This window comes from Oryzias latipes, chromosome 17 (assembly GCF_053564925.1).
Source record: "Oryzias latipes strain Hd-rR chromosome 17, Olatipes_Hd-rR_3.1".
Classification (NCBI taxonomy): Eukaryota; Metazoa; Chordata; class Actinopteri; order Beloniformes; family Adrianichthyidae; genus Oryzias; species Oryzias latipes.
The window spans coordinates 22,531,810-22,551,451 of NC_136253.1; the positions used below are offsets into that span (position 1 = coordinate 22,531,810).

The 19,642-nt window shown below is 38.9% G+C and overlaps 1 protein-coding gene across 1 annotated transcript in view; it reads left to right on the forward strand.

Annotated features, from left to right (window-relative positions):
* The window catches only part of rem2 (RAS (RAD and GEM)-like GTP binding 2), a 46,205-nt gene that overhangs the window by 11,270 nt on the left and 15,293 nt on the right, over positions 1-19,642 (forward strand). The window contains exon 3 of the mRNA XM_023965306.2: positions 465-538. Within this exon, the coding sequence (XP_023821074.1) occupies positions 465-538 (74 nt within the window). The remainder of the gene's footprint in view (positions 1-464; positions 539-19,642) is intronic.

The following is a 19,642-nucleotide window of genomic DNA, read 5'->3' on the forward strand; positions in this document are numbered from 1 at the left end:
TAGAGCCTCTATTAGGGTTTTTCTAAGTTTTCCACATTTAAGAGTTTAAAATGTAAAATTTACGCTTAAAATGTGCTATTATATAGGAATATCATAGGAAATTAATCCAAATCTAATCGCAAACTATTCATTCTGCTCAAAGGGTTTAGAGACGTAGTTGTGTATAAGAAAAATATAGTAAAAGAAAACCTTGGGTTTTATTTTTCATACTTCCAATGGCCCAAATCCACAGATACACCGAACAGTTAAGTAGGACAAGGACATGTAAACGGTTTAACACCCTGAGGCAATTCCTGAAATTGCACACATTTAACCTTAACACACATTTTTCCCTTTTTTTTCTATTTCAGTGTTTGATATCACAATTATTTTAGGCTTTTTTGCTAAAGATTTCACATAAAGTGTTTATTTGTGCTGCTTGAAACATGCATGCTGATGTGTGACCTGTGGGTGTTTTGTTACAGGTGAGGGCTACGAGAGCACAGTGACCGTGGATGATGAAGACAGTAAAGTTATCATTTATGACAATTGGAAACAGGTGAGTTCTTGTCCCATTTTTTTTTTCTTTACAGTTTACACAGATTTCTGGGCTTCATTGGTTCTGTGACTCTCAACTAAAATTCAATTCAATTATAGTTTATTATTATTTTACAGCTAAAATCCATGTAGCCTTAAAAGCTCATTTGAAAGTTCCATCTTGAGTATTTCCTTTATTACTTTAATTTTTTCTAAATCGTGGTAGAGACATGCTGTCAGGTAGAATTCAAACCCTCAACCCTGCTTGTTTTAGATTTTGAAACGAAGGGCTAAAAAATGTGAAAAACCAAGTGAGCTTCAGGAACTGCCCTTCATGTTTGGGCATAAAGCTGATGAGCCTTTTGGTTATTACTGGTTGATGCATTTGGATGAGATATGAGAAAAACAAACTTTCTTTTACATGTTGCACTACCGTATATTGTTCCAAACTTAAAAAAAAAACTCTAAGAAAAGTTAGTCTCAGGCTTCAACTGCGTTGCAAAATAGCCACAAGATGATGATGCTAAAGTTAGCCGTAACTCTTTTAACACCTCACTAAATAACACACGCTTTTTGTTTGTTGATATCAATGAATAACCCGGGCCCTGGTCCTCTCAGAATCACGCTGTTCGGAGCTAGATCCTCACTGATCTGGGCCGGATCCCCCCTGCTCGGGCCTCGATGTGGCCTCTTGTTGAGAAAATCCTGCTGGGGTTTTCACGGCCCTTGAACCCTCCAGCATCAACAATTGGCTCCAAATCTCAAACGGTCACTTTGGCATTGGTCGATGTTTCAGATCTGTGATCCGAACAAAATGTGCAGAAAGGTGTCCGTTAGCATTAGCTACTTACAGTAGCTTAGCTCAGCTTTCAAGTTCTCCTCAGAAAGCTGGAAGTACATTAGACCAACTGTAACTCTTCAAGCGTTCAACGTGAGTCAGCTGATTCTGACACGGAACTTCATATTATATCAGCTTTGCAGCCCTTTTCTCTGACAGAATAAGCTAATTTAGGTAGTTTTTGTTAGCACAATATTACTGTAAAGTGTCGCTATATCTAAGTGTGACGGGGAGGCGGGACCCCGTCAGACTAAGATATACAGTATATAGATAGATAGATAGATAGATAGATAGATAGATATCAATATCTATCCGTCTGTCAGTCTGTCTGTCTGTCCATACCAGTGTTTTTCAACGTTTTTTTGTATCTATCTATACCAGTGTTTTTCATGGAGACATTTAAAAACAAATAGGAGAATTTTAAAATCAATGCGTAAGCGAACTGGAAGCAAATGAAGGATGCTAAAATGGGAGTAATATGTTCTTATTTCCGTGCACCAGTTAGAAGAACAATAAAGGTCAATGGTATAAGTGTCAATAAAAAAAATTAAGGGATTAAAGAGATTTAAAAAAATCAATAGATTAAAAAAAAAAGTGCCGACAGGTCCAAGGCAAAAACAATAAAAAAAACACTCTAGAGGTTTGTGTGGATAAAAAATGCTTGTGATTTTAATTTTTTCAGCAGGTAACTAGCAGAGACTTCAAAACAAGCTCTAAATCTCAGACCCTTCTGACCATGAACCAAAATACACATGATCTTTTATAAGACATGGCCCCTCCCTGGGGCATGTGGTTCAACTTCAGCTTAATGATTAAATTTTGGTCAGGCCCTACTAAAGCCTACCAAACCCAGATATCGGGTCCTGAAACTGAAAATGCAAGCAGAAAATCAGCAAAACATAACAACAAACCGCCCAACATAGTAAAGTACTTGACAACAGAGTGTATGACAGGAAACTCGCTAAGATGTTTTAATAGTTGAATGTGTGCACGCCACCCCACCAGCATTAGCATGGTTCCTGAGCATACTATGTGTGTGTGTTTGTATTTGTGTGTGTGTGTTTGAGTTCCTGTGTGTTTCAGACAGGTGAGATTGCCACATGTGATGTATCATGAAGTTTTTGAAAGGACATTGTATAAGTTACACACTTACGACGGACGGGTGATGCTGTTGCACAGCGTCCTTACGTCTCTCTCTAGTTATTAATGAGGTGTGTGTAGGGGTCCATTACTGGCTGTGTGTAAATGCTGTTCACACAGGGTGTGTAGGTAATACACAATAGCCTGTAGGATGCCCGTAAGATAACCACATAAGCTACACTGTTTAATTTCTTACTATATAATGCATTATTTAATGAGTACTTAAGGAATTCGGACGTAGTCTATGTGTGCGCGAATGTATATGAGGTTTTGAGGATGGGACGGAGGGAAATTTTCACTAAAAGACGTAGTAAGAAAGAATTGCAAAAAATACTATGGTCCTTGGACAGTCCAGGACTCCAGTCCAGGCCACAACAAGATGTCATTAATGTACAATTAATGGGTTCAGATCAGATTTGAAGGGAAGTTTAGCCATTCGCTGTGTCATTTATAACCCCAAACTAGAAGAAAACCACCAAGTATTGCAACGCTGTTTAGTGGTTTAAAGTTAATTATCAGAGTGCACTTTTGGAGAAACACTGTTTATTGCTGCGGGGTGCGATTTAGATCCGTGGGGATATCCTAGCTCCTCCGATCTCAATATTCTCTTGACCGTTCGTCAAACAGAAAAGGCCGTTTGTTCTATCTCTCCGGTGGACAAATTACCTGTGTTCACTGGAGTGTGTGTGTGTGTGTGTGTGTGTGTGTGTGTGTGTGTGTGTGTGTGCTTTTGGTTTTTTGTGCGTGTTCCAGGCTGTACCTGAGCGACGTGTTCACTGCACCCTTGTCTCCAAAGCTTTATCACTCTTTGTTTCAATTCTGTTACCCTGTTGTCCCTTTTCATAGGTGTCTTTTGAGCAAATGCAAACCTTTTTTGGTTGTTTTTTTTTGTTTAAGAAGGTGGAGAATTGTGCCACAGCATGCAAAGGAGAGCAGCAAGAGCTTGTCAAAATGCACCTTACGACACAGAAGACAGTATACAGAATCAAACAGCATGCTGGTATTAATGGATATTAATGGCATTATGAAATGGCAGAACCCTCTTAATTGCTTTGCGTGGTGGCTCATCCTTTCCCAGATGTCCACCGGAGCAGCAGGAGTCCTCCTCTTAGGGTTTAATTATTCACATGAAGCGACGTCTGACACTGAAGGAATCCTGCTCGTTTTACACCGTCAGCTTGGCTACCGTTTCATCCTGGAGTTGTCACCATTTTTAAACCTTTCTTATATTTTCTTTTTTTGGTCTTTTTGATGGGCCTTGACCGTGAAACGTCTCACCTAACATGAACTAGAAGGAGCTGCTTTTCCAGAAGAAAATGCAGGGTTGCTAAATGCTAAATTGTTGAATGAAAAGGAAACGTAAAGGGTAATAATGGGCACAAATAAATAAAGAAAGAAATGAGTAAAGTTGAAGATAAATAAATTGAAAAGAGCACAATCAAAAAAAAGATATTTTTGTTAAAAATTTGAGCGCCTGGTCAACGCAACAGCGGGCTTCTGCACCACAGAAAGAAGCAAAGGTTTTTAAGGATTCCCCATGTATTTCAATGGGGGCAGAAATCCTGGAATATCTTGAAACGTACAAGGATTTGAAGGACCAAATGTCATAGCTGGAAAAAGCTGAAAGAGCTGAAGATTGTAATAGTGGAATGGTTAAAATAATTGAAAAGTGTTTGAGTTAAATGCCAAAAAAGGTGGAAGAAACTATGATAAACAAGTTGCTCAATATATGTCAATATATGTGAAGCTACGTTCACATCGGCTTCGGCACACGTGTTTAGGTGGCCACTTCCAATGAAAAGTCTATTTGAATGCACCTTTCGGTGCATTCAAATTGTCGGTCAAACTTGTGTTCATGCGTAACAACACAAGTTCTACGACGATTTTTGGGCTCTACGTACAAAATGAATGGCCATTAAATGTATGTTGAAAGTTAACCAGGTTGAACTGGTACGTAGTGACGTATGGATGGTGTCCCTTTTATTTCATGGAAGTCCCAACCACTTGAAAATTGATGGAGGAGAAAAACATGTACATGACACAGTCTTTCATATATCGGAATAAAGCTGTGAAAGAAAAAGCCTGGAGTAAGATTCATGAGATTTGAGATTTGGCACCAAGGTATCGGGTAGCAACAGTCCGGTGTAAACGCTATGGATTGAACGCAAATTCAAGAACACGTGTCACACGCTTGGTGTGGACGTAGCAGAAGTCAGGCATTATGTTACTCATGTTGGTCGGGCTACGGATAACAAAACTCGGATTGTGCCACAGAGTCAGGGTTCCTATCATTTTTTGTATTAGTAAAAAAAATAAAAGAAGACCAAATAGCAGAATAGATTTCTCAACATCTTCTGTCTTTCATAATGAGATTAAGAAAAAGTGTTGTCGGTCAACAACCGTCGAGCAGCGACTTTGACACATTATAACAAGGACTGTCATGTGATGCGTGTATAAGATCGTACTGAACTCGGGTTCTTGAACGCGCGTTTAGCATATGGTGTTCACACTGAACTGCCGCTACCCGGTACTAGTGCATGTCCTCACAGTTGGAAAAGGTTCAGTGCGAAATGTAGACGCGGTGTAAATCTTGCTCCAGGCCTTTCCTTTTACATCTCTACATGCATGAATACTTGGTGTTGTAGAATTCCGGCCGTGTACAAACCACAATTATTCATTTCTTCCTCATGATACATTTTCAAGCGATTTGCACTTTTGTGTTTTGAAAAGAGCGCAACCCAAACGTCACTATCAAAGCCGAGTCCCTGATTGGTCAAAGTTCAACTGGTTTAAGTTTCAACACACGTTCAATATACGTATAAGCTATAAAAGTTCATAAGACCTTGCGTAGCGATGCGCGAATACAAGAGTTTTGAACGTGGAAGCCCGAAATGCACATAGATGGACTTTGAATTGGAAGAGGTCGTTATTGAGACCGGTGTGAATGTAGCTTTAAAATGAAAGCTAAAGGGGTTTTTATTGTTTGACCAATTAGGGACTCGGATTTGATAGTGACATACGGGTAGCGTCCTTTTCAAAAGACTGAACTGTTTGGAAAAAATGAATAATTGAGGAGGAAGAGAAGACTGGACTCTCCCTGATTCTAAAATATAGTCACCATTTTTCTCAATTGTTCTTAATCTAGAAAATTGTCCCTATAAAAACGGGCGCACATCAATTCAAGAGTCGGGACAGATGTTATGCAGCTGCCTTCCCTCTTGCCCTGGTCTCTAACTGACACTGTTACTCTGCCAGCACTTGCTGTCCCAGGAGGCCGAGCTCCTGGCCTTGTAGCAGGCTGCGAGCGGTCTCCGTGGGCCAGCTCAACCTAGACCCAAGTTACCATGGCAACGTGCACAGACACACACACACAGACCTGCTCACACATGGCTGCATTAATCACTCGCTCACGCATAAGATCATACTGGATCTGTCAGCATCCCGCAGTGCTGGCTGTGGCTGTGGGGGCTTCATGCGCTCTCTCTGACCGGCTCCATCAGCACATTTTCCCCGCCGTACAAACTGTAAGACAATGCTGGAAAGCTGTCACATTGACACTCAGTCATTGGCCTTTTCGACTTCTTCTGAGCGGATCGACGCGAGGAGGCGGAGCCGGCGGCGGGAATGTCTTTTTCCAACACCAGCAAACCGCAGTTGGAGGTTCCTGTACTGGCAGGATGGTTTGAATTTTCGAGGCCTGCTGGTTGATGCCGCGTCACGGCTTCACGTTTGACATGTACGCACACGAGGCAGAGTCTGCTCGGCCAGACGTTGGGGTGTTGAGTGTTGCTTGTCACGAGGGCAGGATGTTTTAAATAAGTCATCAATGTGCCCGGAATAGAAGCACTGACATGCTTGGCCTTGACCTAGACAGATCATCATGCCCCCTACCTTACAATGACTTTAGTAATTTCATGGACTCTCTGTCCTACACAGTCAGATGGATTCTATGTCTTAAGGGGTTGCAAGTGGGGCTAGCAACCCCATTTTTCTCGATTTTGTTTGACACGATTTATTTTAGGCTTGAATCAGTCGAGGACTTAGCATTACTTTTTGATAGCTTCAAATTAAAATATTTATTACTCACAACAGAACAGTGCAGCCTCAGGCCCGAGGAAGAGGAAGACGATGATGTGACGGCAATAAAGTATGGAAGTGCGCTGACTAAAATCAAAAGCTTGACAACAAAAAAGAAGCTATTTTAGGGCCTTTGGTAAAAAAGGCAAACTTATTATTATTATTATTTTTTTATTTCCCACAGTAAAGCGCTTTATGATTTAGTGTTTATAATACAATAACCGGTAAAAACCCATTGAGACGGCTATTGTTGTGATATTAGGCTATATAAATAAAATTGAATTGAATTGATGTCTAGAATTCAGTGAGTGTAATTTTTAAATGTATGTTATCAGAAAATAAAAAATAATTCGCAGCTTTTTTCCATATTTTGCCGGGGGAGCGACTTATATTGAACTTAAATTAATAAGTTAATACGTTTACAAGAACAACGTTGTAAAACTATAGGAAAAAAATCTTAATTTTACAAGATTGTGAAATATTGACTCTTTTTCTCAGAATTCTAAAAGTTTACTTTTATCCTTTTTTGGTTTTTTCTCCTAATTTGACGAGTTTATTCTTGTGAAACTACAACTTTTTTTTTCATAAATTGACTATTCTTGTAAAATTAGGATTTATTTTCTCATAAAGTTATGACTTTATTACTGTAGTATAGGAACTTTAAGAAATAAGTTTTCTTTTAAGTTAATTTTATGAGTTAATTCTTATAAAATTGCGACTTTTCTCATAAATGTATGGCTTTATTACTGTAAAAAAAAAATTAAAAATAAATTTATGAATTTATTCTTATAAAATCACAGCTTTATCATGCATTTTGGGCTGCTGCGACTTGTAGTGCGTAGTTAAAAAAAAAAAAAGTAGATCTTAAAGAACAAAGAAAAAGATGTGGCATTTAAAAAAAAAAACACTATGCAAGATTGTGAAGAAACTGGATTTTCTAGAAAGGACTGTATTTGTATTAGTTCGTAACCCCGTCAGTTTCTTACACACAGAAATAATGAATAACGACTCAGACAGTTACTTATCTTTTGTAGATTTACTCCGCACAAAGACCACAGATTTGTACGCAGGGTTACAGACAGATCAACAAGATGCATTCAAAGTCTGAACCACGGGGTTCAGCAAAAGGCCTGGCATATATACCTTGTATTTGCATATTCAGAACCTCATTCGATGGATCATGGTGTGAAAAACACACCCACAGACTGTTGCAGGCTAGATGCTCGAAGGTCAGAGCACCTAAAGTGTCAGATCTCTTGCAGACATTTGCCAGAACGCATACACCAGAACACACAAAGATGAAAAGGGAGGATGTTAAAGGAATGTTTGCGAGACAATAGTCTTGGTTGTGCTCTGTCTGAAGTGTAATATAATTTTGAGATGATAATACATAGTAAATCGAGGTTAAGCCATTAATGTGATAAAAGGTAAAAGTTAGTTTAATAAAATGCAAAAGGGAGTTTCTAACTATTCTGTTTCTAATCATTCCTAACAAAGATTTAATATAATGTATCGTAAAACGTATTAGTCATCTTGGAAACATATCAGTCATGACCTCTGAGTAAAAATTCCTGAACTCTTTATCAGTCTGGAAAGTTTTAAATGTAATTTGCTCCCAGTTTGGAGCACCAGGACCAAAGGTCTTCTCTTTTTCTTACATCTGACCCGTAGCTGTGAAGTAAGGTTTTGTGCTCTTGTGCTAACGAATGAAAATCAAATTAGCATCTATGTAAAACATACATTAGGGTAACAGTATTTCACGTGCACTCACAAGATACAGTTTAGTCTGGGTTACCAGATTGGAGACACTTGCTTCCTATTTTTTTCCACTGTCTCCTGCTGTTTAGATGCTTTATTAGCCAAACGCCAACTCTCCTATTCCAAACATTTTCTTTTACCTACAATGGAGAAGTAAGGAAGAAAACTATCTTCATTGCGAAAAAACGTGTCTAAATTCTCTTTTTTCCGTAAACAAAAATCTGCTGTTTTCACGGTAGTCTGTTTACAATATTGAAGGGCAACAATGTGACTTTTTTTTTATTCCTACTTCAATTTATCGATCCCTTTTGGAAAAGTCAGGAAAATTTGAAGTACAACAAAAAAAGTAATTGCGAGGAAATCAGGGGCTTAGGACTCTCCTTAGCTTCAGGTCGGTGGAGTAATGTAACGGTTTGGGGTCACCTCTCCCTGCCAATCAGAACACATTACTGATTACGCACAAATTTGACCTTCTAAAAACCCCAGAACTGCAAATTTTTTATTTGTTTAATAAATTGCACTGTCCAGTGGTCATTTGTAGAATTGCAACATGTAGTATGTTTAGGCCGGTTGTAAAGAGCCTATATCATGCAAAATCAACTTTTTGAGCCTTTAAGTGTATTATAATATTAATTCCTCACAAAAAATTGCCCTAAATTGGTATTTTGATCCATTCCCTCATTTGAGTATTCCCCTAAAAACCTGCTATCTGAGCACCAGACACTCCTAAGCCACGCAAACAGGCAGATTCTCACAAAGTGAGACCAGCCCCTTCCAGGAAGAGTCTGCGCTACCAGCACCGCCCCCAGGCTAACAAACACACACACACTTTCTCTACAGACCTAGCAGTGATCGGCTAAAGGCTTTCCTGTTATATGCAACTCTGTCTTTGCAAAGGTTCAGATGTTGATTGTTTTCGTGGGCAAAACGCAGACACGCTGACATGAAACTAGAGCAAGAAATGGGTGCCGCCTACAAGGAGCAAAAGGAGGAGTCTCGTAAATCGAGCCTTCTTAGTTACCGGCCAGAAAAAAGGATCTGCAAAAATAACTCATGTTTAATTTTTTTTTAAAAGTTCTTGTGTCCCAAAGCTAAGATATCATGTGGATACAGTTTACTCTGAAAGACTTAAGAAAAAAAGCACGATATGGACCTTCTAAATTTGCAAACAAACATTTAAACTTATTGTATGTAAAATGTTTTGTTTTTCATGAAAGGAAAGCTGTTTTCAGAAAAAAATAGCCTGTAGTGAACACATAAAAAGTTTAAACGATGAAAAACACGAAAACACACAAGTTAAATCAGCAAACTTGTATCTCAACACCATGTCGCACAGCCACTATGAACAATTGAAGCATATTTCATGAAAATTAGCCATACGTGAGTATACATATGTGTTTATGTTTATGTTTTCACAGATGTATCACGAACAAACTACGTTAACCCTTGTACTATCTTAGATGACCCCACCCTTACATTGACGTGTTCTCCCTACCATGACAAAGGTGGATAAAGGTGTAAAGATTTCATGTAATCCATGGACACCAGTGAAGATCACAAATCATTGAAGAACAAAGGTTCAGTGCACTGTCTAGTGGGTCTAGATGACCCAACTCCTAATGTTAAAGTGCCTAGGATAGCACAAGGGTTAAAACCACGGAAGAAGTACGAAAAAAAACAGGCAAAGAACATGTAAATCAACATAGAACATGAACCATGTGTGATTATTGCGCTGTTTATATGCAATGCATTAGTGATTTGTGCATCAATTGTGTAATTGAACATGATACGTGCGCCGTTTACGCGATGTACAAGTTATACATCGGTGGTACATGTGTGAAAAGTCTGTTAGACCTACATGGAGCGGTCATGGATAGCCACAATTTGTGTATACATCTTGAAAAAGATCACGCACAAGATTTATGCAATAGATGTGCATGAATTGTGTAAAATACGTAAAAACTGCGTGATTCTAAAAACGACCACAAATTTTGAACATCTCGAAACCGTTATCACGTAAAGACTTGTCGGCTGAAACCGTCAACGGACATCGACGAACGCAAGGACACTTCGAAATTATCACGCACGTATCATTAAAGACCAATTTTCATATGTGGAAAATGAGCAAAATGTACGTAGTCGCCGTGTGACACTGCCTTAAACAACTCTGAGACCTAAAAAAATGTCCTCGTCATTAATAATTTTAACCCCTCCCCCGTTTGGTGAAAACCAATTAACAATAAAAGATGGGTAAAACTCCATCATAAATGTGAGGAGAAATACAATGGGGCTTGTGTTGCTGCCACTGGTCCTTTTGTGCTGCAGAGTCTACCATGAACTCATCTGTATACCAGAGCATCGGAGAGTCACATTGGAGGCCATCTGTTCCGCAGCTAAAGCTCGGCCAATTTTAGGTCATGCAGGAAGAAAATGATCCCAACTGCAGTTTATCCTTCTGCAGAAAAGCCGAGGACCAAAACAGTGCAGAGTGGAACTGGTCTAGATCTTCGCCAAACTCTGATTGGTTCTGAGAAACCTTTAAAAAACACCTGCAAACACAAATGAAGTGAAAACACAATTGTGTCTCCTGAATTGTGAAGTTTCCAAAAACTGCTTTCCACTGCGGTTCAGATTTAGCTCTACAAGTCATCACATGAGGGTTGTGATAATCTAACGGGGTATGTACATAACTTAGTTAGAACAGAGTTGCTTTAACAAGATAATCCTGAGTTTGGAAAGAAGATGGTTCTTAGTTAACGTCGCTAATGTTGGAATGAAGAACAAAAAGTCTCCAGCTGCTGCTTAAAGAAAGCAAATTTCTTTTATTTTATTGTTAAATTATGTGTATTACAAAAAGTAATAATTAGACAATTTATTCCTTTATCGTTGAGTTGTGATGTGAAGCAGACTGTTGGTAAAGTTTGTTATGATAACAGATCTTTCATTGAAGCATGAAATAGGTTTAAGAAAAGTTAAAATCTCAAGTAAAAGCCTCATTTTCTGTCATTTCTAGTTTTTTTTGTTGTTTTTTTTGCTCTTCCTTTGTCCATTTGTGTCAGACTGTTATTTTTACGTGTTACTAACAAAATTAGATCTTAGTGTAGTTACAGTAATTTTTGCTTCAGCGGCAGTCTGTTTGGCAGTTACAAGTAGTGTTTATATGCTAGGTATTTTGCTCTTGCTTGGTCCATTTGACTAATTTTAGGGAAGTTTCTTGAGTTCTGCCCCTTCATGATCACACCTGGTTTAGGTCACTAATCACCACAGCTGTTTCTGTCGGAGTCAATGTAATTTAAGACCACAGATCATTGTTGTCATTGGCTTTATTTAATTTTTGCTCTTTTGGGGGCAGTTTAGTCATGCTTGCACCTTGTTGAGTTTTTGTTCCTGAACCTCCTTTTGTCTTGAAACAACTTTAGGCAAAGTTTCATGATCCAGCCTCCCTTTTATTTAGTTGTTTTGGATGCTGCTTTTAAACATCAAAAACATGACATCTCCCATTAAACCAAAGAAAATTTGAGTTATATCATTGACCCCTCTCAGTCAACATCTAAAATCCAATGAAAAATAGGAATTTCGTGTTTGTAAAGGCTAAGCTGTGTCATAAAATGTCAGTGGAGACTAATCATTTTACTACAAGGGGAACACATATAAAGTGAACATCCTTCTATCTTAACCCTTGGGCTATCTTGTGGGGTCAAAATGACCCCACCCTTACTTTGATAAAGGTGGATAAAGGTGAAGAGGATTCCATATAATCCATGGACACCAGTGAAGATCACAAATCATTAAAGAAATAAGGTCTACGTTGGGAGTCTAGATGACCCCACTCCCAACGTTAACGTGCCTTGGAGGCCCTCAAGATAGCACAATGGTTAGAGTTGAACTGCCAGTGCCTAGTTGGTATACTTAAAGGAAAAAGCTTGTTGGCTTTCACCAGTATTGATCTTTTTCCTGTAGGAAACAATATATTAAAGCAAATTGTTTAAACCTAGCTAAGCTAAAATCATGACTTGTATTTACCGTATTTTCTGCATTATGAGGCAAACTTAAAAACCCTAATTTTTATACCAAGAGACTACAGTGTGCTTTAAAAATCTGAAGTGCTTTAAATATGAATTAATTCTGGTTGTGTTTACTAATGTCGAAGTGATTTTAAAAGGGTACATGATGCTCTGTTAAAATGTATTTTTTATTACTAAGTTTGGATGTTTTTTAAATACGTTTGCGGTTATTAAAAAAATACCTCTTTATATCCAAAAGGAGATTGTGTTTTATCCTCCCTCTACATGGAAGTCAAAGGTCAAACACACAAAAACAAACAGAGATTTGCTAATGGCCATGCTGGAAGCTCCATATGTCAGCATATTAAAGCCCGAATCTGGGTCATACAATGACATTCAATAATACCGCGTGTACGAGAGGATTTGTTTTAATGTGAGTGATTAGCGAAATTGGCGGAGATGGTTTCTGTCACAGCGCACTGATACTGTTGTCTTTCCTCATCACCGAGTTCAGTATTAGTGCTAGTCCGTGTGTGTGTTTTGAGCGGATTAGTGTTGTTTTTTTGTTTTTTTTTCATTTCCAGCTTAATGTTCGGTGACCTCAGCAATAATTTTCCTCAGGGAAGCATTGTCTCTGCTGCAAACCAAAAAAAAAAAAAAGAGCAAAGTCACAGGCTTCTGTCGGCACAAACTTTTTCATGTTTTCATCAATCGCTGCTCTTCCTCTCCCTTTCCTTTTTGCACTCACCCAACTCCTTTTAGCTGCTTTTCTCTTTTTTTTTTCTCTTTTTCATTCATCACCCCTTCATCTTTATCGATCTGCCTTCTGTTTGTATGCACTCTGACGACCTGCAGGACTGGCTTAGTGAACCCGATGAGGCAGATGTGCGTCGAAGTGCCCGTGTTTGCTTTTGGAAGCGCCAAATGGCAGCGAGGGCGTTTCTGTGTTTATCTGTGCATGTGAATGCGTGTTTGTGCAGACAGGTGGGGATGTTTGACCTTTTGTTTTCATCTATAGGCTCTAAGCTGCTTTGCTCGTATATCTAGCATTGCAACCATATAGATTTTAACAGCACGCAGCTCGCGTTCCAGGTAGCAACAAAAACATGTTATATAACAATAAAGACATGTGGACTGCGTGTTTTTAATGCTTCTCAAAAAAGGGTCAAACGTGTTTAATGGTTTCTGCCAGCCGAAAGAGTGCTAGCACAGCCAGTTGTATCATGCAAATTCTGCTTGAGAAGTGAGTCATTGTCCACACCGTTAATGGTTGTTTTTCTTGTTCAGGGTTGGTGTATTTGTTTAAATGCACGGTAATGAAAAATACAAGAAGTTAATTCCATTGTTGAATATGTCATGTCCTGTCCCTTATAAAAAAAAAACAGCAAATTCAATTTTTGTCAATAACCACATACACAACGAAACAGTACATAAAGAGACATGAGAAAAAGCAAAGAAACAGAAAGGAAAACTAACCCCTGTAGACCAATAATGCAAAAAAAAAGCAATAAATCAAAAAATGTAAGATATAACGGAAACCAGTTCCGGGTAAGATGTGACTTAGAGGTATATATTACTTTAAGTTAATGTATGCATTCGACCTATAGCATACCAGGACAGTGGTTTGCCAAACAAAACCTATTTTTTTGTTGTTGATTTTTTTTCATATAAGTGTCTGAACCTAAACTTTTTGCACACAGACCAGACCACTTTCTGAAACAATGGAAGAAACATTAATTTAAATAATTTTTTTTCTTAATTCTTGTTCTTCATTCAAGATGAATGTTTTGTCTTTTTTTATAGTTTTACTTCCCATAACCCTTGTGCTATCTTAGATGACCCCACCCTTACGTGTTCTCCCCACCATGACAAAGGTGGATAAAGGTGGAAAGATTTCATGTAATCCATGGACACCAGTGAATATCTAGTGGGTCTAGATGACCCAACTCCCAATGTTAACGTGTCTAGGATAGCACAAGGGTTAATCTGTGGATTAGTTAGTCTTTTTTTTTTTTAAATGGCTGAGATTTAATGACTGACTTTGCTCACAATTCCCTTTTTTTGAGGAAGCTAAGTCAATTTTGACATTTTTTCTGTGTCCAAACCTCCACGTCCTCATTATCAAGAGTTGTTGTGTGCTACACACGGAACACACACCGCAGTAGGATGTCATGGTGACTCATCACTAATGAAATATTGAGTGATAGTTGAGCTGTTTAGTTCTGCCTTTGGTCTTTTTGAACTCAGGTGTGGTGAACATTTCATCACACTGTTTTGTACTTTATTTCCCTTGTTTCTCCATAGGTTGACCTAAGATGTACATATATGTTTAATCCATTAATTTGTTTGTCTTGTGAATTGGTGTGTGTGCATCATTTTCTAACCACTTTGTTTTTGTAAGTTGTCACCTTTCTTTCAGGTAGAAGCATATCTTTGAGAAGGAAAAAAAAATCCAACGTATTTTGAGTATCATAAAGTTATTTATAAAAACACCCTGTATAAGTATGGAAAAAAGTATTATTTTAGTGTACATGATGCCATATTGGATCAAAAACATTTTGTACTTATTTCCTTTCCTGTCATTTCTTGTATTTTTCTATGATAAAAAGGTGATTTGTTGGGCTTAAACACGAAAATGAATCTCCTAATAACTTTTCATTCACCTCGATGTTGTATATATGTGATCGGTAGCCCTTTGGGATCTTGGCATTGGTCCCCGAGGTTCTACAACTTCATCGATTCCCATTGACTCTCTTCTGTTTCCAACATTCTGCCTGAATTTGCTGCTACAGCTCCTGGGATTGCAGTATTGTTCTGTGACCTAATTTAGGCGAAGCGTTGGCTGTTGGAGAGATTGCATTAGTTTAGAATACTCTGCTACAAAAAGCAGTTCATGTTCAAGTTTATGCTTCCATTCCCCGCCTGATGGGAGAGGAGACATTTTTTGTTTTTCATAAGGCTATAAAAGTATCATTGGTCTTTCTGAGTCGCTTTAACCATTAGCAAAGCACTTCTGTGATGTCCTCAAGTTGTAACAACATAACACTAGCACAATAAAAAATCCTGAGTTGAAATTGGTTCTTGAGGAAATGGGACAATTTACACCTTTCCCGTTAAAGCTCCTATCACTTCAGGCTGGTGCATCAAGAACAAGGTTCATAGTTGGGTACAGCCATGTCCAAGACTCATCTTATAAAGTATGAATCGATCTTTTTTTGTTTTTTTAACCTTTAACCCTTCAACACCGGAGATGATGTCTGTATAACACACGTTCTTTGACGTACCTTAAGTCTTCGACCGTTTACAAGTTTAACATAAATCGGCTAAATCCGATGCAGAGAAAAGCGTTCGTTCGTTCGTTCGTTCTTTCATTTGTTGGTTTGTCGTCTAAACCCGTTGTGTCCCCTTCGGGGTCACAGGGCTGCTCGAGCCTATCCCAGCCACTCGTGGGCGATGGCAGAGGACATCATGGACAGATAATGTTTTTAATTTTACAACTATTATTTTAGACGATGGTGTCTAGGACAGAGAGGCGGACAGGGTTTACGGCTTTTTGTGTGGGAATTGGGTTTGGTGGTGGTGGTGGTGATGGGGGGGTACTCTCCCCTTTCCTGTTTAACCTAAATAAGGACAACCTCCTCTAAAAGTAGCTTTTCATATCTGCTGTGCACCGACATGCAACACGCTATTAACGTAAACGGTTGCGCAACAGCGCAAAAATGCGCTGAATTATGTCAAATGGTTGAAGCGAACTCATCAGCGGTTAAAGCGGTTAAGGTGTCCGTCCCCTGTGGCTAACGACCAAGCCCACATTATGGTTCACCCACCACAGTTTTTGTACTTTTGGTGTTATGTGTATTTTCCACCAAATTAGGCACTGTTTGGTGTAACAAGACGTCCCAACACTACTTATGAATCTGACACCTTAAGTTCTTCTGACACGGTTGTGTTTTTTCACATACCTTACATGTTTCGGCGAATGTCTTCCGTCTTCGTCTAACGAAGTGTCTGTTACCGATACAGACAGTATGAACTTTATCGAACTACTACTTATGAATCTCCAAATTATCCGCCCTCCAGCTATTGGTGTTTCTTTAAGAATGACACAGTCTGGCTTTCAGGTGAGCCTTAAGGGACCTTCACCCTTTTTAAAGCTTGGAGCTGTTTTTGAATAGAGGAAAGGAAGAGTGTTGTTGCTTTAAAAAATCATGACAGAAGGCTAATTTCAGAGTTGTTGGTTACATGAGATTTTTATTTTTTACCTAGCAGGTTTGTTACAGCATACTTTGAAATATTGCAGTTTAAGTCCTTTTAAAGGGCTTATACCATGCTTTTTCTAAGATTTCCAGAGTAATATATATCCACATCTAGAATATTATATTACCTTTAGCACACTAATGAAATATTAGTAAGTAAGACGACTCGGAAGTAAGACGACTCGATCTTCGATCTATGAGGCTCCGCCTTTTGCTTCTGTGGGTGCCGCCCATTTCATGATGTCAACCTAGAGCCGCCCTCGGCAGGGTGTCTGCATCTCGCACACGTAAAACAAACAATATCCAAACTTTTGCAAAGATGGATGTTGTGCTTATAAGAGGAAAGTGTTTTCGCTGATCACCGCTAACTCAGTGGAAGAAGTGTGTGTTAGCCTGGGGGCGGTGCTGGAAGGGGCTGTTCCTCACTTTGTGACATCACAATGTGAGAACCCACTCGTTTTTATAGATTGGAAGGGGTTGGTGTTCAGAGCACAGGTTTATAGAGGAATGTGTGAATGGATCAAAATACCGCTGTGGGGTTATGTATAGTGACGAATTAACATTATAATACACTTAAAAGCTCAAAAAAAGTTGATTTTGCATGATATAGACTCTTTAATAAAAGGGTTGTGTTTTCTTTCATGTTTTTTTTAAAGGATTTGTCTGCATTTGTGTCAAATGGGAAACGTTGAGCCTTTTTTAAATATTTACAGTAGTTGTAAATGTTCTGTTTCTCTCAGTGTTTGACACATTTTTGCTCTTCCAGGGTTTAATTGGGCAACTAAGGATTGGCATTTTTCCCAAATAAAATTAAGGAGAGAAGCTCAGATCGAGCAGAACAACCCAAAGCTATCGCTGCTGAAAATGAATCGATAAATGGCTGAATGGGAGATTTGCATTGGCAGTCTGTGAAACAGGAGAGAAAAGGACGAACCAGCCAGGCGGTGCCTTTTGTTATCTGGTGATTTTAATGATATTCCCATGACAGCTCACTGAGTACGGTGGAAAAAACTTTAAAAAAAATTAAAAATGAGCATGGCGATATGGTTTGTGGCCTTGGCTTTTGTTTTTCTTTTTCTGTCATCTCCTGTGAGTTTGTGTGCGGAAGGAGGAGGTATTGACAGATGGCCTGCTCTCCACAAGCGGAGAGGAGCAGCTTAATCGAGAAAGGGAAGAATGGAGGGAAAGGGTGAGCGTTGGCAGCGTCCTGAGCCACGCCACTCGCGTTTGATTAAGAGGCACATTTACTTGGCCTCAGTTTTTAAGCTAGAGCGCTCCATCACGTTTTCAGACGGCGCCCTTTTTTTCAAACGGTGACAGGTGGCCAGTTCCTTTCCCCTCTTCTCCTTTCACTGTTTTCTTGCTCGCCGTCAAAAAAAAAGCCAGGGCGCTCCCCCGTAAAGTCCCTTCCCCGGGATCTGGTGATCCGGTGCTTCTTGGCTTCAAGAGAGGTTTTGAATTTTTCAGGCGTCTGAATTTCTCAGGAGAATCGGATGTTGCCGAGCCTCTACGGCAGCAGATTTTTAAAAACAAGTGAAAATTCACAAACAGACATGCATTAAAGACCCACTCCAATGAAAATGATCATTTTGGTGTTTGGTTTAACATGCTCTTGTCGCATTTTACTCATGATGTACAGAGAAAAGGAAGATAAATATTGCATTTCTGAGGAATTTCTTTATTTAAACTGCGGTGGCTCCAATATTTTTCGCCATTTTTTTTGCTCTGCTAAGGTCAGGCTGGGGTTGTAAGGGGCTGTAAACAAAGGGATGATGGGAAATGAGGACAGGCCTAACCCTGCTAAAACTTCCACCCACCACCCGGAGGTGAATTTTAAATGAACTCCGTCCGCTCTGCAGAAAACGTTACTTTTATCATCTTCTACTTGAAAGAAATTCTTCAGTAACCTTGGCTAAAGGGTTTTATTTTATCAAGCAAAAAATTGCTTAGACTTATGCAGACTTGTTGCATGGAAATAAATGTGAAATAAAATATAATAATATAATTGTGCGTCTACACAAAAAGATATTTGATTTTTATAAGTTCATCGTTTTATACGTTTTTTTTGTTTGTTTTTTTACTTTATAAAGGAAAACATTGTCAATCCCTGCATTTAAAGGGCAGCTTCTCAGCATCTCGTTAGCTCCTCGGCATGGAATTTGGGAGATGGTTCAGGCTGCAGTGCAAACACTCGATACCGATCTGCTTTGCTGGGAGCCGGAAACCTGGTTACTCTGGCACGCGAATGCTGCAAGCAGGTTTGCAATTGGATTTGTTGCTTTTTTTTACCTTGATCACATTTGCATCACAAAGACTGCAAACGCAGAAAGAAGAAGCTGAATGCAGGCCGCCATGATGTCCTTTAGCGGGAACAGACGTCTGAAAGTCTGGGAACTGCTGAAACTAGAAAACCCGACTCCATATAACTGCATCAAGTCTCTCGGTTGAGCATTTGGCTCATAAAGTGGATTGCAGCTGTAGAGTTAAAGTGCTCAATATTTGCAAGGCGCATTTTACACTATGTGTGCTTTATGTCCCGTTGGTGTCTTGAAGATTTCATTGCACACAATGTGACATGGGACCAGATGTTTGTGTTTAAATTACTGTGCAATTATTTGGAATATCAGTGGCTTTTGTCTCTTTCACAACTCATTAGCACAACAGAAATGGAGCTGCATAACATAGTTGCCCTCTGTGCTGGTTCTGATTCATATTTTCCTCTCAATTTCAAGTGCTACTTTATCATATCTCTACGTCTCATCTTTTTATACTGTTACCATGCATCTTCAGGTGAAGAAAAGTGTGTCCGCATTTGGAATGGTTCACGTTTTTAGCAGTGTTTTATATTTCTGAAACAAAATTTCTGCAAAATAAAATGTCACTGAAGAAAAACAGTAACACAGACGAAATTTAAAGAATTAAAAAAAAACAAATTATGTTTTTATCACTTTCATTATTTACACTAGCATTGATTTGCACAACTCAAACACAATTTGAACAAATGTTTCATCCTTTTACTACTCCTTTACTAATTTCTAGTCCTCTGTAAAGTA